The sequence below is a fragment of the Cebus imitator genome, unplaced genomic scaffold, assembly GCF_001604975.1.
Source record: "Cebus imitator isolate Cc_AM_T3 unplaced genomic scaffold, Cebus_imitator-1.0 Scaffold130, whole genome shotgun sequence".
In the NCBI taxonomy this organism is placed as follows: domain Eukaryota; kingdom Metazoa; phylum Chordata; class Mammalia; order Primates; family Cebidae; genus Cebus; species Cebus imitator.
The window spans coordinates 3,776,357-3,803,632 of NW_016107445.1; the positions used below are offsets into that span (position 1 = coordinate 3,776,357).

Here is a 27,276-nt window from a genome sequence, read left to right on the forward strand (position 1 = left end):
TTTTTTTTTTTTTTTTTTTTTGGTTAACCATTTGTGCCTTCCACTAAACCCACATTAGTCTTTAAAACTTAATCAGAGGACTTCGCCTACTGTAAATTTTTTGGTGAATCTTAGTATTTATTATACTACTGTCTCTGTCAAACCTAAATATTGTTTACCAAACAATATTATAATAAATACTGCAGGGAAAAACTTCTATTTTCTCAAATTGGGGCAATGGTACATAGTCCAGTTTTGAACTGATCACTCCAGTTAAAAAAACAAACAAAGGATAACTGTTAGAATGATAAATCCTTAGTGATTGGTGGTAGTTCAAACTTTAGTTTGACATTTAAACATAACTGGCTGGCTCCTCCTTCAGAGAAGATATCGGCCGGGCATGGTGGCTCACACCTGTAATCCCAGCACTTTTAGAGGCTGAGGCGGGCGGATTATGAGGTCAGGAGTTTGAGACCAACATGGCCAACATAGCGAAACCCCGTCTCTACTAAAAATGCAAAACATTAGCCGGTGTGGTGGCGGGCACCTGTAGTCCCAGCTACTTGGGAGGCTGAGGCAGGAGAATCGCTTGAACCCGGGACACGGAGGTTGCAGTGAGCCGAGATTGCACCATTCCACTGCAGCCTGGAGGACAGAGCAAGACTCCCTCTCAAAAACAAACAAAAAATACCACTGCAGTTCTCCTGGCTTTAATTCATTTATGACAGCAGGATAAGCACTGCGACAGCACATCTGCATGTGTCACACCTTTGTTCAAGGCAGAGGGAGGAGGGAAAGCAAAGATACCCGTTGACCTTGACAGATGTCCCATTGGCTGGAACTTTGACCAGTAGCCACTTCCAGCTGTGAAGAGGCTGAGAAAGAACATTAGGCTTTTACAGTTGTCAGTCTCAGCAACAAGCAAGGGAAAAAGAGGTTTGACTGTGGGGTAAATATATCTATATTATCTGAAGTAGGTCTAATAGATATTCATATTTTTATTATTGTGACGCACCTTTGTGTAGTCTTTTGGAATAATAAAATAATTTCACCTCTGCTGACAAACTTGACATCTTTTACTTCTTAAATTTATGGAGGTCTTTGCCTGATTTTTAAGCCATAAAATAGCTGAAGAAAATTGGAAGTCATTGCATTCAAAGCTTATATTAAGTAATACAGTCTACTTTAACAGGTTGCCAAATCTGGCATATATTTAATGCTGTCCACTTGCCATCCAGCAACAATAGAATGAATGATGATTATCTTTTTTTTACTGTTTTGAAGAAAAAAATTAGGCTGTATCGGATTTTAAAACCCTGCCAGAAGGGTTAGGATAATGCATTTGCAGGCCCAGGAAGTATTTGCTATCACTTACAAAATATCTCAGATGATCGTCAGTCCATAGAAGATATGATTTTAGGGTGGTAATAATACAGGCATATTAGTTGTTAGTGCTTGCCTTAAAGATGATACTGTATCACATATAGTCTAAAATAATTATTTGCCATTTTAAGTGATCATCTTAGTAATATAGAAATCTAGATGAAACCATAGTAGAGAGCTTTGAAAAATAACCCATATCTCAGTACTTTTTTTTCTGCATGTTCTTAATAAGAAATCTGATATTGCCATTTAGCAGCAATTTTTAGAGTATTATTAACATTTAAGCTAGTGTATTGAGCAATATGTCTCTTTTCAGTGGCACAAAATGAAATTATTAGAGTGTTATTTTGGTGATGAAATATAATCCTCAATGAAACCAAGACTCATGCTTATGAAATAACTTATGTAGGATGTCCAAGTAGAGGTGAACAGATATCTTTCAAAGGAAGGAACTTTTAGCTATTAAAATGCATGTAAAGCAAAGTTCTGTTTCAGTATGTCAGGTAACTTTTTCTCTACAGGGTACCAGAAGTAACAGATACTCATATTTTCAATTTCTTAATCTACCAGTACATTTAATGCTTCTCCCTGCATCTGCAAGGCTTTCTGAAGAAGAAAGGTTGGCAATTGGTTTTGCATGTCATGTGTCTGAAAGTCTCACTCTTAAACATCAAATTTTTCCAGAATAATGAGATAGGTGATAGAAACATACAAAGATGCATATCAACACCACATGTGTCACACTTTATTTGGAAGTTTATTTGGAAGGCAAGTTTCCCCCAGTTTGCATGGATCACGCATTTGGCTCAGGACAGTGTACAGGATAACATACCATAGGCATCAGACTCATTCTGAGTTCATAGCCAACCTCCACCACCAAGATTTGACATTGGGAAAATTATTTAACCTCTTGATTTCTTCATCTATGCAATGAGACTCTCACTGGGGAGACTATCTTTTTTGCAGAGTGGTTGTAAGGGACTGAGAAGGTAAATGCTTTACATACTTCCTGATGTGTAAGTATTCAATAAATGCTGACTATTTTCATGACAAGGATAGTAAGAAAATACCTTTTTGGGACCCACCAATTATGGCTTTTAAGTCTTATAGAATCACTGGTTGCTACTTCAAGATTATACTTAGGAACCAGCATTTCTGGCAGTAGTACATAAGTATTACATTTCATAAGTAAAGTCCTTTTATATATCTTTATTATTGTTATGCCCAGATAATAATTTGTAAAACTGTTATCAGCAGTATGAAAAAATTACTTTCAAAATCTTACAAGATCATAGATTCTAGATGATAACAGATACTCCACTTATTAATAATGGACAATTTTAAGAACAGTTACTTCAGAAAGTTTTTTTTGGAAAACAAATGTTACTTTTTTTTTTTTTTTTTGAGATGGAATCTCGCTCTGTTGCCTAGGTTGGAGTGCAGTGGTGCGATCTTGGATCACTGCAACCTCTGCCTCCCAGGTTCAGGTGATTCTCCTGCCTCAGCCTCCCAAGTAGCTGAGACTACAGCTGTTCACCACCATGCCCAGCTAATCTTTTGTATTTTTAGTAGAGACAGGGTTTCACCTTGTTAGCCAGGATGGTCTCGATCTCCTGACCTTGTGATCCGCCTACCTTAGCCTCCCCAAGTACTAAGATTACAGGCATTAGCCACCATACCTAGCCACAAATGTGACATTTTATGGCCAATCTATTTTTTATGAATTCTACCTTCAAATAATAACTTACAGAATTACAATTCATAATCCTTTATGAAAATAGTGATTTCTGGCTTTTATTTAAAAAGGAAAATTTTATACTGTACAACTCTCTTAACAGCTTTATTCATCATTGTGAAAACTTGGAAGCAATCAAGATGTTCTTCAGTAGGTAGATGGGTAATTAAGCTGCAGTATATCCAGATAATGGAATATTATTCAATAGTGAAAAGAAATATTATTCAACACTAAAAAGAAATGAGCAATTAAGCAATAAAAGGGTATGGAGATACCTTAAATGCATGTTACTAAGTGAAAGAAGTAACATGACTACAATATTAAAATTGGCTACATATTTTATGATTTCAGTTATACGATATTTTGGATGAAACAAAACTATGCATACAGTAAATTACCAAGGGTTGGCTAGAGTTAGGGATGAATAGGCACAACATAAAGGATTTTCATGTCAGTGAAAATACTCTGTGTGATATTATGATGGTAAATACATGCCATTGTACATTGTCAAAACACTGAAATACACCACACCAAGAATGAGCCTTAATGTAAATCATGGACTTTAGGTAGCAGTGATATGTCAGTGTAGGTCTATCAGTTGTAATAAATGTGTGACTCTGGTGCATGATGTTGATAGTGAGGAGGTTATACCTTGGGGGTACAGAGGATATATGGGAACTTTGTACTTTCCACTCAATTTTGCTGTACACCTAAAACTTCTGTTTAGAAAAAAAAGTCTATTTTAGAAAACATACACACACACAAAAGAAAGGAAAAAAAGAGGAATACTTGTGCCCTGCAACTCTCCTCTTGATAATTGAAGAACAGGGCTTGACTCCCTGGGGATAGCTTGTTTCAAAGAAAAAAAAACAAAAAAAGAAAATAATATAATTTAAAAAGGTAACTATATCTGACTTTGCTCGTTTTAATGAAATTCAAGCTAATTCATTTTACCAATCACTAAACAAACAACTAGTAAGACTAGTAATAACCTCATAGTATTTGTAAAGTTTAAAAAGAAATCCGAATCAAAAATGTTTAGCCTTTATAAAGTTGACAAATCTTTTAAAGATAGCACATTTCAATTTTAAAAATCATTGTGTCATTACTGCAAAAATGTAAACGTAGTGAAAATTTGACGTTATAGAATAATATGTATGAGTTAGAATATTTGGGCTTGCCTTTTTATTACACATATTTAAACAAAAAAAACCCTTTGAGATGAGACACTACATGAAAATAGTGTTTGTTTTCTATGGAATACATTCTTAGCTCTCTTTATGATGTTATGGGAGCATTGTGATATCCCAGCAAAGAATACCTTTTTTGGCCTGTTGAAGTGGCTCATGCCTGTAATCCCAGCACTTTGGGAGGCAAAGTGGGCGGATCACCTGAGCTCAGGAGTTCGAGACCAGCCTGGCTAACATGGTGAAACTCCATCTCTACTAAAAATACAAAAATTAGCCAAGCATGGTGGCGGGCGCCTGTAATTTCAGCTGCTCAGGAGGCTGAGACAGGAGAATTGCTTGAACCCAGGAGGCGGAGGTTGCAGTGAGCCGAGATTGTGCTACTGGCATTCCAACCTGCACAACAAGAGCAAAACTGCACCTCGAAAAAAAAAAATACCTTTTTCTCTTGATTGCTAAAGATCTGTAGTTGCTGATGCTCCCCATGTTGGGAAAGCCCTACCAGATCTTGGCCTAGACCAAGTGAGGAAGATTATCTGTCACCACAGACCTGCTGGCCTCACATTGACCCCAGAGGTCTTAGCAAGGCTAATCTAATGAATAAAAAGTTTCCATGTTAATTAAAAACCAACTGAATAAACAGACCAAAAACCCTGAGGTTAAACTTTTAAACACAAAATGACAACTTCTGAACTCAGTGACAGCTTCTGCCTGGAGACAATAGTCATAAACCACAAGACAGATGTTTTTGATGAGGAAATAACTGCAAACGGTAAACCTTAAGCTGATGCCAAACTGTTCTATGTAAGGAAAATGTTCTCAACAATAGTGCTTCTTTATGGAAAGGAATGGACCAGATAGGCTGAAGAAAACGGCTTATTCATATATAAATATGCCCTCTAACTTTTGAGTTGGTAAATTATTATCCCTTAGAATATTTTAGAGAAATCGACTTATATTTTAGTCAAATAGTTCTTTTTTCTTTTTTTTTTTTCCCCGTACCCTCTTCCATTTGCTAACAGCACAGGAGATTTTATAAAATAATGTCACAATTTGGCCCTAAAGAAAACAAACCATTAAATGCATATGATCCAATTTTTTGAGTTAGAGCTAGAAACACTGGCTTTTTCTTAGGAGGATGAGATACTTCTTAGAAACACAACAAGCTGTCCTTTACAAGTAGTGATTACTAGAATTCTCATTTTTTAAAACTGGCTTTATCAGGCATTCTGACTCTTTTTCTAAAGAAATTGCTGTTGCTAACCACACTTTCATTTCACTGGGGAATTAATGTTCAGTGGCGCATTAGAATTCATGCAGTAGCATTAAATAATTACTGTTTCTTTATATATCTCCTACCAACTTAAAAGTACATTAAAATTGGCTGTAGGAGAATTCAGGACACTTCAATCTGAAGAAAATCCCCCATCCCCATATATATATATATATATATAATCTTTACTCAGTGGCTAAGAGGCAACTTAGTACTTAGCAACAAACAAATTTCACACATAGCAAGAAGAAAGAAGTCGAGTAGTATAGAAAGAGGAAAAAGAAGCTGGTCCACATTAGCTCCCATGGTGGTAGTAAACCTCAGAGAATATCAGAGCTGTAGACAGCAGCTTGGCATGAAGGAGAGGAATTCATGGTTTTCCATAAATCTAGTGACAGGCCAGGTCGGTTAGGGCAACACCATCTTGTCTGCCCAAGTAGCATACAGGGCAGGAGGAGAAAAGTTGAGTATAGAGTTGGAGCTGAGCCGACACGGAGGAGGAGGAAGGTTGTGAGAGTTGAAGGATGTAGGGCAGGCAAGGAAAGGTGGGGCTGTGAGGGTCTTCAGTTGAGCCAGCTCCCAAGCCTGATTCGGTGTGTGTTATTTTGGTGCCAGGCATGGCCACAGCTTCTCAGACCCCAGAGAGGGATGCTGTCTGTGCATGGAGCAACAGGAGGGCTCAGAAGCCTCAGATGACTATCTGAGGTTTGCAAGCAGCAAAAAAATGAGGGCTCTGTTCAGGGTGCAGCAGAGAAAATCAGAGTGAGAGAGTCCCCAGCCTTGCTCTTCTCTACACTACCTTGAGCCTCAGCTTCATCTGTAAAACAGGGATGATAATACCCGAGAGAGGGTGTTATAAGGATTGGATGTGTTAAATTATATCAAATTCCCTTCACAATGCAGTGTGGTAGCTGTTTGACAAAGTTGATTCACTTCCTCTTTTATGGCCTCAGACTCCATAACCCATGATGACGACAGCTTCTACAGTTTCATTTATAGAACAGAATAATACTTTCTAAAATGTGAAACTACTACTCATCCAGTGAAAGAATTGTTGAGAAGCTTATGCCTAATGCTTTATTCACCTCAGATCTCCAGGATTTTGCTAGTTTGTGGCAAAGAAATAGCACATATGGTGCTGCCAGAACAGTGCAGGAAGCTGGCCCTGAAGGGCAGCCGGGAAGTGGGATAGAAACTCCTCGCTGCGCTATGGGAGGCAGGGCTGGCGGGAAGCCACAGGCCCACAGACCTAAAAACAGAGTGGTTAGGTCTAGATGCGTGCCTACAAAGTAGGGGTTGCAGTGCAAACTGCTGGGCTGTGGGCTAACTGTGGCTCACAGGCTTTTTTTTTTTTTTTACACTTAGCCAGTGTAGTGTTTTGTTTTGTTTTGGTTTTTTCTTTTAAATAGCTTTAGCCAGGGGCTTGACTTATTTTGTCACATTCCCCATTCACTTCTTTTTTTTTTTTTTTTTGAGACGGAGTCTCACTTTGTCACCCAGGCTGAAGTACAATGGCACAGCCTCAGCTTACTGCAATCTCCGCCTCCTGGGTTCAAGCAATTCTCCTGCCTCAGCCTCCCTAGTAGCTGGGACTACACGTGTGCACCACCACATCCAGCTAATTTTTTTGTATTTTTAGTAGAGATGGGGTTTCACCATGTTGACCAGGATGGTCTCGATCTTCTGACCTCGTGATCTGCCTGCCTTGGCCTCTCAAAGTGCTGGGATTACAGGCGTAAGCCACCGTGCCCAGCCCCCCATTCGCTTCTTATTACCCTAGACCTGATGGTTCTGTTCCTGTCTGGGCCTTGAAATGTTCTGACCCCTTTTTTGAGCCTACTGCAGAGCAGGGGCACAAACCAGAGAGCTGATAGTGGACTCAGAACCAGGGACCGAATGTTCCTTTGTCTTAAAATTTCAGATAAACAACTTTTTTTTTTTTTTTTTTTTTTAACTGTAAGTAGGTTCTGTGTAATCTTTCCATTTCCTAAATCTGGCAATACTGCTTTATTACCATTTATAATTCTCACCCTCGCAAAAATAGGTACTAAGTAGTAATTGTCATTGTAACATTGGGGTAAAGAATCTTTAGAATACCTTATCAGGTTTTGGGAAAGAGAGAGGGGACAGATTTATTTCAGCATTTGAAAGAGCAAAGCATGTGAATGAGTGTTTGAATTTGATATGGGGTAAAATTGGAAACTGTCACAGCTAGAGAGTTTTTTTCCCCCATACTGGTTGCTGACAGCTAGAAGGTGACTGGAGCGGACCTCACTCACTGAAGAATCATGTAAGGACAAGGATCATTCCCAAGACTGTCTTGGGTGGCATCTTGATTCCTGTTATGTGAGAGAGTCCTGAATACTTTCAGATGTAATTGTGGTAGACTCCAGGCCTGCAGTCTTTGTGAAGGCGGAGTCACACCAGGCTCTGCACTGTCATCTGTTGGTGACATTGGCCTCTTTTCTTTCTCATCCCTGAATTGCTCTGCCCTCCCTGAGTTCAGCTAAAGTTCTGCTTCCTTCAGGCTGTTCTCCCTTATCGCTGTTTAACTCCTGAAGCCTAGGAGGACTCTGAGGAGGTGGCGTCCATGGATAAAGATCAGCCAGGCTCATTGAGTGTCTTCTAGTCAGGTGCACTGTCACACCTGATCTCCTCACTGTGCTGTAAGGGAGATAATTTTTTTTAATAAGCTTTATTTTTTAGAGCAGTTTTAGGCTCATAGCAAAATTGAGCAGAAATTATAGAGAGTCCCTGTATACCCCCTGTCCCCACACAGGTGCAACCTCTCTTAATCTCAGCACCCCAACTCACAGTGGTGCATTTGTTAAAACGGGTTATTCTTACTTAAGAATAAGAGAACTAAGGGGTGGAGGGCCAGACCCTGAGGCAGCCGGGCTCAGGCTTACCCGCTGCGACCTGCTTTGCCATGTGGCTGTGACAGCCCTGCGTCAGTATTGGGTCTGTCACTGCCCCATGGTCCTTCTAGCCTTCCAGATCATCGTTCCCACAAGGAAATGTAGGTGGTGGGATAGCATTAGATAAGCAGAGGAAGGGGTGGTTAGATTGCTCTCTGTTGTTTGTCCGTGGAGAAATTCTCTTCCAGTGGATAAGTGAAGGTTTGGCAAAATTGTGAATTAATTTTCCCCAAGTAGCTTTTTATCTATGTCCCTCCCTTCTGTTTTCCAATTCCACCAAAGATTGAAAGAAGTAACTTCAATGACCCTAAAAATATTTTATCTGAAAGTTCCGGGAGTTACTTTCATATGACAAGTAATTTTAAGCAAAGTTTGATGGAAATTACTGTCAGGCTTTTAAAATCACCATTTTTCAAAGCAACAACCCTAAATGTAGTTTTAGGAGAAATGGTACATCACTTTCAGGTTTAGCAGTGAGTTAGATTGCTCTTCTACCCCAGACCTTGCCTGAACCAGATACAGCCCCTTGTGTCCTCAAGAACAGCAGCAGGAACATGAGTATCGCTGGACCACAGAGCTTCTTCCCTTTCATGACAAACAGTGGACTGTTACATAAATGAGCCAAAGACGGCCTATGTCTGTTGGTCTCTAGGTTATTTCCTCACTGCAGGCTGAGACCCACTAACATAAGAGCCTGCCAACACCAAACTCAAATTTTTATACATCCAGTTATTTTTAAAATAGTCCAAACAAGCAGATTTTTAGCCATTTAGAGCCTGCCTGCTTTACCCATTCCGTAAAGACTTACCTAGCATCTGTTGGCCATTGATAAGATAGAGCTTTGTGGTTTTAAGACCCCAGGCTTCTACTGCCCTTCAAAGTACTCTGACCTAGAGATACTCCACCATGCACAAAGTGACATCACTTACTCCTAAGCCCTCATTCCAATGCACCTCTCCCCTGGGAGCTCCTTCGCCCTCCTCCCCTTCTGCATGGTAGCCTCCTCACCCTAAGCCTCTGGATGCCCTCCCATGCAACCCCATACAAAGCACCACTCATTAAAGCTTGTTGTGTGTTAACTGCCTCTTGTGGTCCTTTTACCTAGATCAACCTTAAATCCTTCAAACAAACCCCTTCTATACAGTAGTACCTTGACACAACTAAGATTTTTATGAAAGCCAGTGTATGAACCTGCAGAACTAAAGATCACCCCATGTTGCCTTACATATAGAGAGGACCTTTCTACTCTTTATCCTTTCTTTTTCCTTTTGGATACCAAATAATTGTATACATTTTTAAATGTTTAAAATTGTAAAGAGCTTGTGTATAATATAGATTTGCTTGGCTTCACATATATTTGTCCTTCCTATTTATGTGTTACACTTGGAAAAATTATGAAGCTCTTTTATATTGCAAAAATCACAGACATTCTTAGGTTTTTAATAAAAGTAATTATAATGCCTAAAATGCACTGAGCACTTACTCTGTGTTGGGCAATGTGTTAAGCTCTTTACATGCAGTGTTAGTCATCACCACAACCAATGAGGCTTGTGTTTTTATTCACATTTTATGCGTGCAGAAAGTGGACTCATGGAGATTAATTGCCTCACTTAGAGTCACACTGATGATGGCAGAGCTCAGATATGAACCCAGTTTTTTAGATGCATTCATCCATGACCTGCTCTTATGCGTTATTCCTCAGTAAATGAGAAGCGTTTCTACAAGTAGACACAGGGAAGTAAGCAAACAGTCTCAGCAGGCAAAAAGGAAAAGGGAAGATGATTCATCAACATTCAGGACTCAACAGCATTGTTGATAGTCCTGTGGCTGTTGTACAGACCTAACACCGTTCCACTGGGGAACTATGCAAGTGGCAAAATCATCTCTGCCTTAGCCTTCTCTTAACTTTTTTCTCCTCTTCTTTTTTCCTCATGGCTTCTACTGCTTCTTGGCCCTTTCTGTTTATATTTATACTTCTCTGTTTCTGTATCACTCTCTGGCCTCTAGATTCTCTCTGAATGACTTCCAGTTACATTTCCCTAGGTAAAGTAGATGGTTGTGTTGTCTAGCCCCATCCATTAGTGATAACTACACACCAGGGTACCTAACCGTGGAGGCTCATGGCCAGCCCTCAACTGTCTGCCTTTGAATTGGGCACCAGGCCCTGGTTCATGGAGCTGGGCCAGCATCACATCCTATAGATGATGGAAATTTTATATAAGATCCCATAGAAGGAGGCCATAAGTGGGACTTCAACTTGTAGGCTTCAATGAAATGAGGGCAATGAAAGCCCAAAGTTTTCCTAAGATCTGTCTGGCAAAAAATCATGTAATTTTTCTAAGAATTTTAATGTGTCTAAAATGAAAATTTTAAGATTATATGATTAAAACTTCAGCAAATAGAAGTATTTGCTAAGAGTAGTTCTAGCAATAAATATGCAAGATATGAATTCTATGCATACTGGAAAAATTCAAACATACTTTTTTCATCAGTGTGCTTGATTAGATCACGACATTAAATTTTGGGAACAACAATAGAGTTATACATAACATTTAATTAGTTTTCTTAGTCTTCTATATTCATAAACATTTACTGAGTATGTAAGCAGGCAGAATTTTATGTTTCCATACATTATCAGTGAGATTATAAGTAAGATAAAAGTTCTGTATACTTCCCTTCCAGTCCTTTAAAATCTTAACTTTTCATAGTGTAGCAGATACTCAATAAATGACCTGGCCTAGTTAATCAGCTGTGCTGCCAATTGAGAAGAAAGAACAAAATCAAAGAATCTTTTTTATAAGCATGGAGTCCAGGGGAAGTAATACTATTTCTTTAATGCCTACACCTTATTTTATATTTTCTGGATTAAAACAATGGATTGCAATTATGAAATTTTGGGTCATTCTCTTTGTTTCCTTCCACACAGATGTCAGCTATACCTTTCACCACGATCAAATATACGAATTTAGGGGAAAAAAAAATCTTTGGCTTACTTTCAGTTTGTCTTTTTTGTGTGTGAGGGTTTCACTACTGCATTTGAAATTTGGGCCCATTTTACTTCTACATGGAATTAGGCTGTAGAACCCTAATTAAGTTAATGAAAGATGACAAAAAACTAAGGAGCCTGTGAAGAGTGAGTGGATCAATTCTATCCTTTTTAGTAGTTAAATTTTAGAAGTGACTTCTTTGTCCTGCCAGCCCATGAGAACTGGGTCTAGAGAAGTTAAATGACTTTATCACCATTGCCTCTCAGCTGGGTATTGGTTTAATACTATAAAATTAAAAGCTGGTAACCTTTTGATGCTTTCAAATATTTGTGTAAGTGGTAAATCTGAGTCAACAAGTTGATTTTTTATGTGTGACTTTTTAATTGAAGCTCATGGTTATTCTGTGCATGTGTACACACACATACACACATACACACACAGTGTCTTACAGTTGGCTTTAATGTGGTAAATAATTTCTAGAAATGATCAGCTGGTGGAATTGGTTAACAATATAACCATTTCTCTTTATAGTTGCTGGATAAACCCTTCCCAATGCTTCGTTCAAGGCATTTTGACCACATCATTTTCTTCTTTTCTAACTTTAACTCATAGAAATCCCAAGGGATCAGGAACCCATTTTGAGAAATATGTCAGCAACTCTTGAAATGTAGGAAACTAACCAATTAGTGTCAGCTTTTCTCTTGAGGGAAGGAGATAGGAAAAGTTAATATATACTACAGAGGTTACTTTAGGAGATTCTCTACTGGTAGTACATTGTATAAATTATCATTTTTGACAAAGCTGAAACAAATCATAACTTTTTTCCTGTTTTGATGTTCAGTATATTCCAAAAGCTTTTGAATTTATAAAGTATCTTTGGAAATTTACAGGAATGAAGAATTTACTAAATGTAGTACATTTAATCGGAAAACCAAATGCAACTCTAATACAATCTCTAGGTGTTTTATGGATTTTTTTGTATATCTAGTCTTTCAGAGGCTCATTGGCTTCTATTATTTTTTGTGATTTGAATTTAATTAGTTTTAATACAGATTTAAAATTTAATAAACATGTGATTGCCTGCCACCTGTCAAGCAGAATGCTAGGTGCAAAAACACAGACCATGCTCAGATATTCCTTATGTGCACCCTGTGAAGAATTATCCCAAATTTTCAGATAAGAGTCACAAAAACTAGTACTCATCCTTAAGTATGTGACTAATCACTGGCATTGTAGGGATTATAAATCAAGTAATCTGACCCTCAAATCTATTTTGCTTCTCAGCAAAATTAGTTTATAAGAAGAAAATCCTGAAAATACTACCATACACACATTCTTTTGATTGTTGGAAGATCAATAGTCTGATTCAGAAAAGGAAGATTTTGTTGCTGACTCATTAAAGAAAGGTGATGCAGTGTGTTAGTCAGACCAGCAAGGAGATGAACCCTGGCACCTTGTCTGTGGAAAAATGTCGTGACTTTGAGTAAAGTTGTTTTTTAACTTCCAAGCCTCTGTTTCTTCATCTCCCTTACAATGGTGATAAAACATATTTCATAGGATTGTAGCAAGAATTGGTTACAATACTGAAGTTATTAGCGGAATACTCAGCAGATAGTACTGATTTTTGGTAACTCTTGGTAGTAGTAATAGTGGTGAGTTAGGAAGGTAATAAATCAGTTAAAGATACTGATTGTTGTGTTCAGGAACATATGAAAACTTCATTATTAATAAAATGATATTGATCTCACTGAAGATTTTTAGTGGTAAATGACCCTTGAATAATATCTAAAACTATGTGATGCTTTAAGATAGTCTAAAATATGGAGCCAGATTGGAACATTTTCCAATTATGTCCATATTTTGATTACTGTTGCTAATAGATTGGGGATAGTGGCATGAATAAGTTCTAGACAGTCGAAGAGTCCCAACCCTTTTAAAAAAATGTGTATATAGAAATAACTATATGTATTTTTTGAATCATTGAAAAAAATTTGTACAACTAATTTATGGCAGAAAGGTTTGGCTTTTAAAGCCATTATTGGTGCAAGGACTCTCAATTAGGAATATACCAGATCAGTCTTCAGTTACACACACATACACACATATGTATCCAATTAAAGATTGATTGCATTAAAATAAACTGAAGTTTTCACAAAATCTAGCCATAATCACAGTTTTAGTTTTTATTTCCTGTAAATATTTTTAAATGCTTCTCCATATAGCCTTGGTCAAGAAACATCAAAGTGTTTAAAGGGATGACCTTGAATATTTGTCTGTATGCTGTGAAATCATCAAAGTAAGAAGAACTTTGTGCAAAAACATGAATTTTAAATATAGTATTTGCAGATTTAATCTGTTATGAAAATGAATTAGATAAATGTAGAAGTGGCTCATGCTTTTAAGATAAGCTAAATTCCTGTTGTTGGGAACTGACTCCTGAAAATGTCATTTGTATTAAATAGGATTAAATGGACTCATAAAAGAAAACTTTCCATTTGTAAACATAAAAAGATAGTGTGTATGTGTATGAGCGTGTTTATATGAGCGTGTGTGTTCTGGTTTATTTATATAATCATCACCCTTTTACTTGTCTTTTTAACTAGTGAATTTTAATGTTTTAACCTTTACTCTTTAATATATTACCTATTTTGTAACAAAAACACCTCCATTCAAATTATAACCCTATTTTTATTTTTTTTCTCAGATGATGAAACATGCTTGGAATAATTATAAAGGTTATGCCTGGGGATTAAATGAGCTGAAACCTATATCAAAAGAAGGCCATTCAAGCAGTTTGTTTGGTGAGTAGATGTGCTTTGGTTTCTTAGTGACAGTAACTTCTCCCTAGTTGCTTGAGCTTATGGGTGGTGGAGAAGTCTGTGTAATATGGCCCTCCAGGCCATTTGGTTAGGAAACTTGCACACCTGATGGAATTAGATAAGAACTGTACATAGTGTGTCCTTCAGCTAGAATAGTGGCTGCGTGTTAGAATAACCTGCGTGACATTAAAAAGTACTGATGCCTGGGGCATACTTCCAAAGATTCTCACTTAATGGGTGTAGGGTGCAGTATCAGGATTTTTAGCCTCTGGGTGATTCCCAGCTAGAAGCACTTGGTGGGCTGCACCAACTGCTTCCTGTTAGGTAAAAGCTGTGCCCTTATAGATAAGCTAGCCATGGTGATCTTCACTGTATCTCAATTTTGGCTGTAGGTTTCTCCTGTTTGTACCATGGAAGAGAGAGTGAGGATGGATTAGTTTACTTTAACTTCCATTTACCCACTTTCGCTTGCTTGATTGCATTTGGTTCCCACAACAGACCTCTGTGGTTGCTACTGTGGGTGTTAATAAGATTCCATTGTGGAAGTTAAGGAAGCTAAGTAACACAAGGGCTTCATGGATTATTTGGGTCACAGAGCTGCCTAGTATCCTCCTACTAGATTTGATTTCTTTCTAATCCTCAAAATTTTGTCTGTAACTAACACGATGAAGGGAATGCAGTGTTACTCTGGAACTTCTGAATTTAACAATAGAACACATAACTTTCTATATTTTCACTGACAATGTTAAATAATATCAACTCACATAAGCAGGTAACAGTGTCGGCTCACATTTATGGAGCAATTACTGTGTGCCAAGTGCCATTCATGCATTATCTCATTTAGCCTCATTAAAATATACACTTTATAGATGAGAAAAATGAAGCCCAGAGAATAGTTTTCCCAGAGATAGCTACCTACTAACTGGCAGAGCAGAGACTTGAACCCTGGTGTGGCTAACATTAGAGTCCACGCTCCTAATCATGACATTATGCTTTTCCGCTTATTTAGGACCTTCCATGTGTTTGGCTTTGCTTGTAGCACTGGTGATCATGAAAATAATACAAGTTTTTGCACAGGTCTCTACACAAGTCGTCGCCTAGTGTATAACATATAATATGTAAATAGTGAATTATCAATGCACCAGGTGGTTCAATATATAGTTATGTGAAGTTCTGAGGAAACATTAGAATGTCAGGTTGGGAGAAGGGCATTGCAAGGTTTGCAAGAACAGGTAGAAAGAGCTGGAAAAAGTAGAAGAAAGGAGACTGTTGGTCTATCAGAGTGACACAGTTTTGAGATGAAGAGAGCCTATAGCTGAAGTAGTGGCAGTATAAGTCACTTCAGACATTTCCAAAATAGTATTTTTAGGACCCAGCTAGAGTTAACATGGGTAAGGAGAAGTATGAATTGAAGAGAGAAACTCTAGAACTTCATCCAAAGCTTTTGTTTTTTCATTGTTTATTATAACATTTTTTGAAAAAATTATAACTTCATTTCACTTTTATCTCTATGAAAGTCGTTCATACCATTAAGAAATCAGTTATGTGTTAAATTGCCATAATCTTTATCAAAGGGATTATTTGATTCTCTGTTAAAACATTGATGACTTTAAAATTTATTATTTAACATTAAAAACATACTAGATCTCTTAGGCCTGACTTTTGTTTTATATTTCTCATTGACTTTTTCAGTAAAAAACACTTTCATAATCAAGATAAAAACTTACTCTTAGAAAAAGAGCTTCAGGTATTAGTATAAGGAAATGAAATATTAATAATTGATATTTAATCTCATTCCATCTTCAAATTAAAATAAGATACATAATGATTTTCTTATAGAACTACCAATATAGTGAGACTTGTTACAAAGACATGCAAAGTTTTTATTTTTACAGTTGAGACAAACTTTTTAATGACTTCTTTAGCCCACTTCTCAGCCAAGTTCCTTATCTGCGTAATATCGTAGTCCCTCATATTCGCTCAGCAAACCAGGCAGAAGATAGGAAAAGGTAAGTTCTTTACTACCTGGCTTCTTAGGAAACAGTTTTTAGTTTGAGATAAGTTGTTTTGAGTTTTAACCTCTAAAAACAATCTTTTTGGAGAAACTATTAGGCATTCTGAATCTGAGTTTTCCCCAGGCGTTGGCCACTGGGGAGCTCTTCAAGTCTGCTTCCTTCTCATGGTGGTTTCTCACCAGTTATGTTGAACCTTCCATCTCTTTCCTAGACAGAGTAAGACTGGTTACTTCCTAAACAACTTTAGTGAATATAAAAAGGCATCCTAAGTATTCATCTCCCAATTCCATCTTAAACAGGAAACTAGAACTGTTATTTCAAGATTTCAGTGGTAGAAAAGATTTCAAGCAAAACTGCATCTCAAAGAGAGGTATTTTGTTCTTGACCAGTTGTCCTCATGGAAAGCTAAAATACAGGCAATCAAAATATTTACTTAAGGCTCTTGATAACCTAGAAATGAAATGTCAATGAAAATATGAAGCTGGTATCATATTTCAAAATGCCTACTTTAAAATATTCCCTCCAGTGTCTCTGAATCCATAATTCTAGCTTCAAAAAAGTTCAAAGAAATTGGATTACAGTAAAATATGTCACAAAATGAAAGTGTCTTCAGGTTTCTTTCTCCTTATTAGATAAGATGTATAATTTTTATCTTTTTGAAAATCAAGTGTTTTAATGTTCTGGTATTACAGTCTTCTAGTGATAACTTCTCAACGTGGCATTTGGAAGGCATGTGCCAGTAAAATAATTTTCATTTATATTTGTAGATTTAGTCTTGGATTGTCCAGAATACTAATTATGTATAGGAAGTGTAGTGCCCAGTCTTTCAGCAGCCATTCATCGTGTACCTGAGTGGAGGCTCGGCTGCTTGCCACTTGCATAGCCCATAACAGGGATGAAGTGCAGAGAAAGGAAAGTGACTTTTATTTCCAAAGCTAGCAGTGGCTGGCTTACTCCTCCAGAAACTGCTTCAGACTTTGGCCTAGAAGAGGGTCTTAAAAATGGAACTTGGACTGGGAGGCATGTGGAAAGGGTGCCTGAGTATCAAGTCTGCATGTCTTGTTCTGGTGGCTGTCTCTAGCCATGGTCTACACAGAGTACGGGCTGGCGTCATAACAACAATAGCTGGGCTGCTGACCTAACTGCCTTGAGGTAGTCTCTGTAATTTTACAGCTGGGTCTCCATGCTTGATCAGTCTCAAGATTAGCCCCTGGAACCTTGAAGTAAGCATGTAATTAGATCTACGTATACAGTTACGTAAATGCGCATGGGGTAAAGGAGTGCATAATGAGAAAGGGAAGGGAGTGAAGTTTCAAAGCATGTTTCAACGGCATATTGTAAGACTAAGGAGAAGGTTTCTAAAGTTTGTTTCAAGGTTCCAGCTTGAGACTGGAAGAAAGGACAAAGAAAAACATTTTAAAATGAGTTTTGTGAAGCTAAATTACTCAATTACAATTGAGTATCATTGTCACAATTGCACAGGACACCATAAGGAATCTGGAGATAAGTAAGACATGACTTGTTTGTTCTAAGTGTATAGGCTGAGTGCTTGGCTCATGCCTCTAATTCCAGTACTTTGGAAGGCTAATGGGGGCAGGTGGTTGCTTGGGGCCAGGAGTTTGAGACCAGCCTGAGCAACATAGCAAGACTCATCCCTACAAAAAAATTTTAAAAATTAGCCAGGCATGGTGGCACACACCTGTAGTCCCAGCTACTCAGGAGGCTGAGGCAGGAGGATCACTTGTGCCCAGGAGTTTGGGGCTGCAGTGAGCTATGATTGTGCCACTGTACTCCATCCTGGGGGACAGAACAAGAAAAAAAAAAAAAAAAAAAAGTGAGCAGACACAGTGGCTCATGCCTGTAATCCCAACACTTTGGGAGGCTGAGGCGGGTGGATCACGAGGTCAGGAGTTTGAGACCAGCCTGACCAACATGGAGAAACCTTTCTCTACTAAAAATACAAAAAATTAGCTGGGCACGGGTGTGTGTGCCTGTAATCCCAGCTACTATGGAGGCCAAGGCAGGAGAATCGCTTGAACCCAGGAGGTAGAGGTTGCAGTGAGCTGAGATTGCACCACTGCATTCCAGCCTAAGTGACAGAGCGAGACTCTGCCTCGAAAAAAAAAGTTTACAGACACTAAAATATGCCCACATGTAATTTTAATACAAGGTAGAAGGTGATACATGCCAAGGCAACATGAAGTCTCCATGTCATTGGAATTCAGAGGAAATAAACCACAGAGGTCAGAGCTTGTAGGGGATGGAAGGCAGTTAGCATCAGTCAGAGTTTATACAGGGGCTGAAATTTCATTTTGGAAACAATTTTAGATCTAGTTAGAGTTTTGCACAGGTACACTTTGATGTAACTACATTAGCCTTAATAAGCCTGTTGCTCCTTGGTTTTAGGTGTATTCTTTTCCTGCTAGAGAATGTAATCACAAATGAAATTTCTCAGAGAAGTTTCTAAGACATTTATTTTTTATAACTCAGAAGAAACTTCAAAGATTAGTATATCAGTTGATAGCCTGTGGTAATTTTTATTTTGGTTTGGTGCCATTTTATATATTCTTCCACTGAAAGAATTTTAGACTATGTTTAATATTACTGCTTATTAATAAATCCAGTGTTACCCTCTCTCTTTCCTAGGTATGGTCAGTTTACATTTATTTTATCTATCTAAAGTATTTTATCAAATATTTTTCTGATATTTTCAGGTAACATCAAAGGAGCAACTATAGTAGATGCCCTGGATACACTTTTTATTATGGAAATGAAAAATGAATTTGAAGAAGCAAAATCATGGATTGAAGAAAATTTAGATTTTAATGTGGTAAGTTAAATAAGAGTTGCTAATTCAGTCCTTAAATTCCAATTAATGTGGATAAATTCTGTAGTAGGCCCTATTATTATATTGTAATGTATTCTAACAAAAATAATGCAACTTTAGATAGTGAGAATATTATTATATATTACATTCTTAAATTGTCCTCGCTTACTACACAAATTTGTGACTTTGTTTTTTGGCAAATTAAAGGTAAGTGAAAAGGAATTAGTATTTGTTGAGACCTACATGTGCCTCGTATTCTTGTTCAAGTCCCACAGCAACTCTGAGATGGGCGTTACTTGCACTCCTTTATAGATTAAACATCTGAACCTCAGAGGCTTACTCCAGACTACACAGCTGGTTGTGTATCAGGAGCTATAATTCTAATGTAGGTCTGTGGGGCTCCAGTGCTTATGCTTTTATACTGCATCATGACATAGCCAGCAGCAGCAGCAGCAGCAGCAGCATTCATTTTCCCATGAAGAAGACTTCAAATTTTGTTGGTCTTATATACCTCTCAGTAGAAACAAATTGATTATATATGTTATTTTTTAAACATTCTGTATATATGCTGTCATTCTTAGCAAATATTTCAAGGCCCATTGTACACTGAGGGAAAGAATCAGAATTAAGGAATACTTCTAATACTTCTTGATCACTTCGACTGGAGAGGACTACTTCCTATCAGCTCTTATTTGATAGTCATTGTTTTACTTTATAATGATATTGACAAAGAACTTATTCTAAAAAGCGTGTAGGCCGCGGAATTTTTTAGTCATTCACTTAAGTGTGCATTATCGGTATTATTTCTAATCTGAGACCACTTTGCAGAAGTTCTCGTAAGCCTCTTGTCTTGGGTAAGCATTTGATAATATCTGTAAATCCCAATCACCATGCACAAGTAACATGCTGTATGTTAAAAGTGGACAGAGAGAATTTCCCTGCTGTTGCTTCTGCTTTGGGCACTCTTGTTCTCTCAGAGACCAAGTGAGGACACCAGTGTTAGGCAGAATATTAAGGATCAGTAAAGCTAAGTCTTTCCCCCATCTATTTCAATTAAAAACTGACAAAAATTAAAAGTTTAATGTTTTGTTTCTACTCCTCTAATTAACTGCTATATATACTGCATTTGGGAGACTTTAAAGACAGGCAGATGAGTCTGTGTTTAATTTGCCTAATAATCGAATCTAGAATATAAAGGAGACAAAATTCCAATCAATATTAAGGGACCTTGGGGAATCAATGTGTTAAACCCTTTTTATATAAGAGAACAGGCATAAGGAGCTAGTGATTTGCTCAAGGTTATGCAGCTATTTGATTACAATGATCTGTGGTAGTGCTGGTATTATTGATAGAGCTAAATATGAAAAATAAAACAATGGAAAAAACTATGTTTCATTTTGGAGGCTTGCTCCCTTAATAATAATACTTATGTTGACCGGGCGTGGTGGGTTATGCCTGTAATCCTAGCACTCTGTGAGGCTGAGACAGGCAGATCATGAGGTCAGGAGTTCAAGACCAGCCTAGGCAACACAGTGAAAATTTTTTAAAAAATTAGCTGGGTGTAGTGGTGCAAGCCTGTAATCCCAGCTACTCATGAGCCTAAGCCAGGAGAGTCACGAAAAATACATCTCTACTAACAATACAAAAATTATCCGGGCATGGTGTTGCACGCCTATGATCCCAGCTACTCAGGAGGCTGAGGCAGGAGAATCACTTGAACCCAGGAGGCCGATGTTGCAGTGAGTCATGATCACGCTGCTGCACTCTAGCCTGGGCAGCAGAGCAAGACTCCATCTCAAAAATAATAATAATAATAATAATAATAATAATACTTCTGTTCGAACTTGTTATTATAAATAAATTCAACTACCTACCTTCAAAAACCTGCAGGCTTATCTTTAGCTATATATGAGACTGATTGATGTCTCTGTCTTCAAGAAAGGGTAGGGGAATAATAACTAAATTCCTCCAAACCCAATGATGGAAAACTGGAAAGCAAACTTTAATAACACTTGACTTATCAATAGTGTCCAAGTTTCTTACTGAATGTTTGGGTGGTCCATCTGATAAATACAGCGTTGTTACCCCAAACCTCCTCAAATGTAACAGCAGTTTTTACTTTCACGGCCTGTGTGACCTGTGGTAGTCTGAGGAGCTCTGAACTTGGGGCCAGGGGTTGGGGTTGGTGGAGAATGAGCAGCAGTTTTATTTAAAATGACTAAGTACAAAGATAACAGAAAGGATGTTACTGTAACAGAAGGCAGTTAGCTGTCCTCAGACCACCACAGGGTGCCTGGAATGTGTTCCATGTGTCCTGGGGACCTGTGAGAAGGAAAGATGAATCTAAATGAGGGATATCAGACTATGTAGAAGAGAAAAAGAACTTACTGGGTTTCCTTACTTGTAAGATGAAGAGATTAGACTAACACTGAGTTATTGCTAAGATACAGAACTCTGAAATTTTTTGTTTATTTAAATTTTTATTTTTAAATAAAATTTTATTTAATTAGTATGCAGACTTCGAATATATATTTTAGGCCTGTTAATGATAGTTTTAGGCTATACCTTTCAAGATATAATTTTAAAATATACTTCTAAAATATGTACAACTATTATGTATTCATAAAATTAAATATATATATTTCAAAAAATTATAGCCACATTTCTCAAATATCTTTATTATACTATTTTCTTAATATAAGAGGTCTTGAAAAGTATTTGTTGCAGGTCTCTCTTTGGGAATTATCATATTTTCCCATGTTGTCAACAATATCCAAACGATAATGTTTCCCATATTAAAAATAGTAACATATAAATTCAGGAAAGGTATATCGATTCACTTTTCTAATCACTGTGTTATGAAGTTTTTCAGCTTACTATATTCTAGTTAGTTTTAATATGTCATATGAGAATTCGTCTTATATTCACCCATTCTATTCAGAAATCCAAATGATCATTTTTTTTTAATTACAGGATTTTTCTTCAAAAACATTGAGAAATTTTTCCCATTTATATGAAGAAAGGAGAGACTGAAAAGACCTTAGCAACAAAAGAAAAATTATACTGTACTAAATAACATGTAGTATCATTATCTAGTTTATAAGTTTTATTACTTATATTTAAGTTAACACTTTTTCCTGAGGAGGTATTCTAATTAACAGTGTAAGAGTGTTGTAAAAAAAAGTTACTGCATCTAAACTTATTGCAAAGGGAAAATAAAAATGAAACAAAGACTGTTGTTGAGCATTGGTCTATCCTATGGTGCTCCTAAGTGTAAACAAATTTTACAGTCAAGAATAAATTTGTTATTGTGAAATATTTAGTTTATATCACTGAAAAATGTAAAGGAATTATTTTCTATTGGTTTATACTGTAATTAACTAAAACTCATTTTCTTTTCATTGGGGCATAGGAAGTTGATTCATTTTGCATAATTGGTAGCACAAAGTTCAAATGACTTTAATAACTGGCTTAAAATAAGTCACTAGGATAATGTGTTCTGGGGAGTAAGGAGCAAGGACTTCCCAGAAGGAGCTTATGTTCAGTTCAAGTATCTAAAGGCACATAGATGTTGGCAGAAAACCCTAAGTGTTGACTCCATGAAAAAGTTTTCTGATTTAAATTCAAAGTAATCTTAGAAGAATCTAAAACTAATTCTTAGTCACTCTTCATTCACTTATGTATTATTTACTAAGTATCTTCTAAGGATCAGCATTTACCCTTAGGAAGCTTCTAGTCTAACAGGAAAGTAGTCAGAGAACCCTAGCTAGAGAGCCATGATATCTCAGGAGAGAAGAAATGAAAGAGGAAACTACTATTTGGCCAGGCGTGGTGGCTCACACCTGTAATCTCAGCACTTTGGGAGGCCCAGGTGGGTGGATTGCTTGAGCCCAGGAGTTCAACACCAGACAGGGCAACATAGTAAGACCCCATCTCTATTTTTTTTTTAAAAAAAGGAAACTACTATTTAGTAAAATGTGATGCATAGCAGGTATTATGATAGGTGATTTTTTTTCATGGGTTTTCTTGTTTAATCTTTGTGACAACCAGAGTAGTAACTGGTATTTTTCCCTGTGTTTATAGATGAATAGGTGGTTAATTAGTCTGTCCCAAATTATACAGCAAAATCTGTGGTTTCAACAGTCTTCCTAACTCAATGACCCTGTGTTTTTTTAATTGGAGAAGAAATACAAAGAGTTGAGAAATATATAGGCAGCCAGAGAATTTGAGTCCTCGGAGGTAAGGCATATAATCTTAATATTAGAGTACTCGTTAGAGTTTATAGTTCAATAGAGATTTGATAAATGTTTGTTAAATGAATGAGAAGTTAAGCCACCTTGTCCTACTTCCTGACAGCCTATGCTGTACTCAGCTGGAAGATGAGCTCAGTTGCAAGGGTAGCTGTATTGTGTCATATGTTTATATAGTTAGAGATAATCTGGAGTTCAAGTCAGTTGGTCCACCTGTTACTGCCTAACCTATTTCCAGAACAGATATGTAGTGGCCGCTGATAACAGGAACATCAGTTGCAGAAGAACAAGTGATCAAGGGTTTCCCATAAGAACAAATGATCAAGGGTTTCCTATTTGGACATTTCCAGTTTCCGTTGTGTTCTTTTACTGGCACTTAAAAAATGGTTACCTAGAACCTCACATGAGACATATTGAACAGTTTCTTCTGTAATGAATTTTATAGAATATGTAGAACTTTTCTCCAGATAGCAATTTCTTATATTAGCCCTCTGTAAAAGCTAAAGTTGTGTTAAAATCTTCCTAAAAGCCATATTTCTAGACTGCAGTAAAGCGATATCTCAGTGTGAGAGGCAGAGGCCTGAGAATGGCAAAGGATATATGATCATCTTGCTCTAGACACTAACTAGCAGCGCACTGCAACTGTGATCTTCGGCAAGCACCTGGAGCATGCTTTTATTTGTAATGAACACCCTGTGTTTTGGAGAACAGAAGTACTGGTGGCAACAGTGACTTTTTTTTTTCTTTAATGTAAAGATCCAGATTGTTTGCATATGCAGTTGGAATGCCCTCCTACCTTTCAAGAAAGAAAGTTGTAGGGTCCCCCTTCCCTGTCAGTTGGCAATATGTTGATTTCAAGAAGCAACTTTTGATATTCTCAAATGCATGACTGAGTACTTGGCTTAGGTCCAGAGTTCCATGCCATAGAGCATGAAAGAAGTAACTTTTGCCCTAGTGTTGCTCCTGAGAAGGGTCTGTTTTGGAGCTGCATTACATCCTGATGAGTGCAGATAACTAAATTAATTATCCTGTTAAATGAAGTTATTGAGTGTGTTCCATCTGAATACTAGGGAATACCTGCCAAAAATGATGATTTGGGTTTTGGCTATAAGAGGATACTATGCTGTTCTCTCTGATGGCAATTAGGGCTGCTGCTTGAGAGCCTCTGGACCTGCATGGTAAAACCAATCTATTAACACAGAGAAGATAGTTATTTGCATATAGTTGTAGCCCATAGACTTGCACTTTGTTAACAGTCTTAAGAGATTTATCACATTGCTTAAATATGAAACCAAATGCTGCTAGGACACACTGTGACACATTGACTTACACTGTGAAATATTGAATTTTAATCTGTTTAAAGAAGTTGTATACTTTTAATCCTCAAAGTGTTAATGCAGCACACACGTTGAAGTATTATTTATAAATAAAGGTGTATGCTAAGCCTAAACACATGTGAGGCTTATTGGTAGTTACCAGTCTTTAATCAATGGCTTTGAAAAAATCTCATGTTGCTTTTAACAAAGCCATTGGTTTAAGTTAAAGCATCATTATCATGTATTAGTAATGGTACAGTTGTTATTAACATTGGATTGTAGTGAAATAGTTGATATTAAACAGAATTATTGCATTGGTGTGTAGTGGGCAGTTATTAAAACTTGCTTGATTCTCATGTGTGATTAATAGCCAAGTACCCCAGGCTCATTGTTCACTAAGTAGAAAGCTGGTACAGAGTTCGGAGGAATAGCTAGCAAAAGAGTATTCTTTGATTGTAGGCATCAGAGAATTGACCTTTTAAAAACAAAAATTGTTAACACTTTGAGTTCACTCTGAAAATCATACCCTCAGAGTAGAATTTAAATATTTCTGAAAAGTTCTTTGCCAAGAAATATTTTTCCATTTAATGCAATCAATCAGATCTGTCATGCTGTATGGAATCATAAGATAATAAGAAGAATTCTAATACAAGTATGATTCTAAATAAACATCATAAGGCTTAAAGGTCCAAAGAAACAATTTATCTGTTCCTAAGGGAAAGCTTACATCTCTATATAGTTCCTCAAGCAAAAGGAAATTGGCTGAATCTGCTCCAGAACTTAAATTTGTCATTTTCATTGTCAAGCCTGTTATTTCACTTACTGAAGTCTATTAAAATATATCATCTTAGAGCTAATTTTGGTGAATAAGTTACCTATAAAAATGTAATCTAATTTCAGAGTTGTTTAAGATGCTGTCTTATCTAGTGGGAAGAGCTTGGTCTTTCAGGTACTCATTTGGAAACACATTTTGAAGTGTTCATTTTCTCTATTGCCTAGTTAGGTTTGTTAGATACTTCCGTCCATGATCTCATGATATGTTGGTTTGGAAGAAGCCTTTCTTTGCAGAGAGATGGAGCATAATGTTAGAATTGGAGGAGGGAAACATACAAAATAATTTATAAATTAGACTCTTAGTTTTTAATGTTAGCAGTCTTTATTACTTTATGTCATACATTTACATACATGTATAGTAAATGAGTGGACAAAAATACACAGAAAAGGGGTAAATTTAAGATGGAAATTATCAATCTAAAACACCCAAGACAATAGTAGAGATTAGTACTGAGGCGTAATTTTTTCATGATTTGTAATACTAACCTCTTGATTTTAGGTGTAAATTTAGCCATAGCGTATATTTTATTAAATTTATAGATGAATCTGGTTTAGTATGTTCTTTGATTCAGTGGTCATTGCTGTAAGTAAATCAAAATGAAAGAACAATTTCTCCAATTCTGGTTTTTTTATCTGTAGGTCTTTAGCTAAAAATTTCCAACCTCCAGTTGCTTATCAGTTGACATTAATAGGTACATGGAATTTAAATAAAAGATGGGATCTACTTCTTAAACTGCCACTCATATAAGACTATGCACTAGAAGCCACGGAATATGTGGCGCATACTGGAATGCAATCTTAAAGATTTAAAGGAGTGTTAATTTTATTTTAAAACAAACTCAAGTAGACTGCAAAATTCACGTTAATGATTAGGGTAAATCTCACAAAATTTAGTATTACAGGCTGCTTTGTCTACCTACTGTCCTCTTTCTGTTCCAAATACCCTCTCTGCCATTAGGGTAAGTCAGTAGAAAACTTTTAGAACATCATGAATATTAAATAGGAATGTATTCATTTAAATTTAATATCACTTTAATGGAAATTAGAATCAGAAGTTCATAGAAATGACCTAAGACCCTCAAGTTGTAGAAATTCACTTTTGAAAATCTAGATATCATATAAAATGTATCAAGCCCAAAAGACAGTTGGTCAACTTGTATATTTCAAAAGAGGATTTTTAAGCCCTTGAGAAATAAGACCTCATGTAGGTCAAAGAAGATGAATATTATGATTCTAGAGTTTCTGATTTTCCAGTGACCCTGGGAAGGTAGGTTTTAGTTCATTTAGGCTAACCTACTGCACAGTGGTAGCAGCAGCAACTGTCTATTGAGTGTGTTACTTGGGTCAGCTATTGTGTACAGTGTTTTACATAATGGAGGAATGCATTGTCCTGTTTTACATATGACAAAATCAAGACTCAGAATAAATGAGTTACCTGGGACCTCACACTCAGACAGCTTCCAAACCAGCCTTCCAATCCCAGGTCTTTCTGATTCTAGCCGTTTATAGTCTGCTGCCCCAGGATAGCCAACCAATTTGGTGTGGTGGGACAGTTTTTATCTTCTTAGGCCTTTTCATCTACAGCGGGTCTAAATTTCAATCTTTTGGCCTAAAAACATAATACATCCTAGAATGTTGAAAGAAACTCAAATTAAGGTTTCTAAATTTGTTAAACTTAACTTTGAAAAGGAGAGAGAAAGAATTATATGTTGTAAATTCAAATATGGTTCTGGTTTTCAAACAGAGAAGATGG

The 27,276-nt window shown here is 36.9% G+C and overlaps 1 protein-coding gene across 1 annotated transcript in view; it reads left to right on the top strand.

Annotated features, from left to right (window-relative positions):
• The window catches only part of MAN1A1 (mannosidase alpha class 1A member 1), a 184,486-nt gene that overhangs the window by 35,149 nt on the left and 122,061 nt on the right, over nt 1-27,276 (top strand). Inside the window, exons 3-4 of the mRNA XM_017541052.2 lie at nt 14,167-14,263; nt 19,011-19,126. Of these exons, the coding sequence (XP_017396541.1) occupies nt 14,167-14,263; nt 19,011-19,126 (213 nt within the window). The remainder of the gene's footprint in view (nt 1-14,166; nt 14,264-19,010; nt 19,127-27,276) is intronic.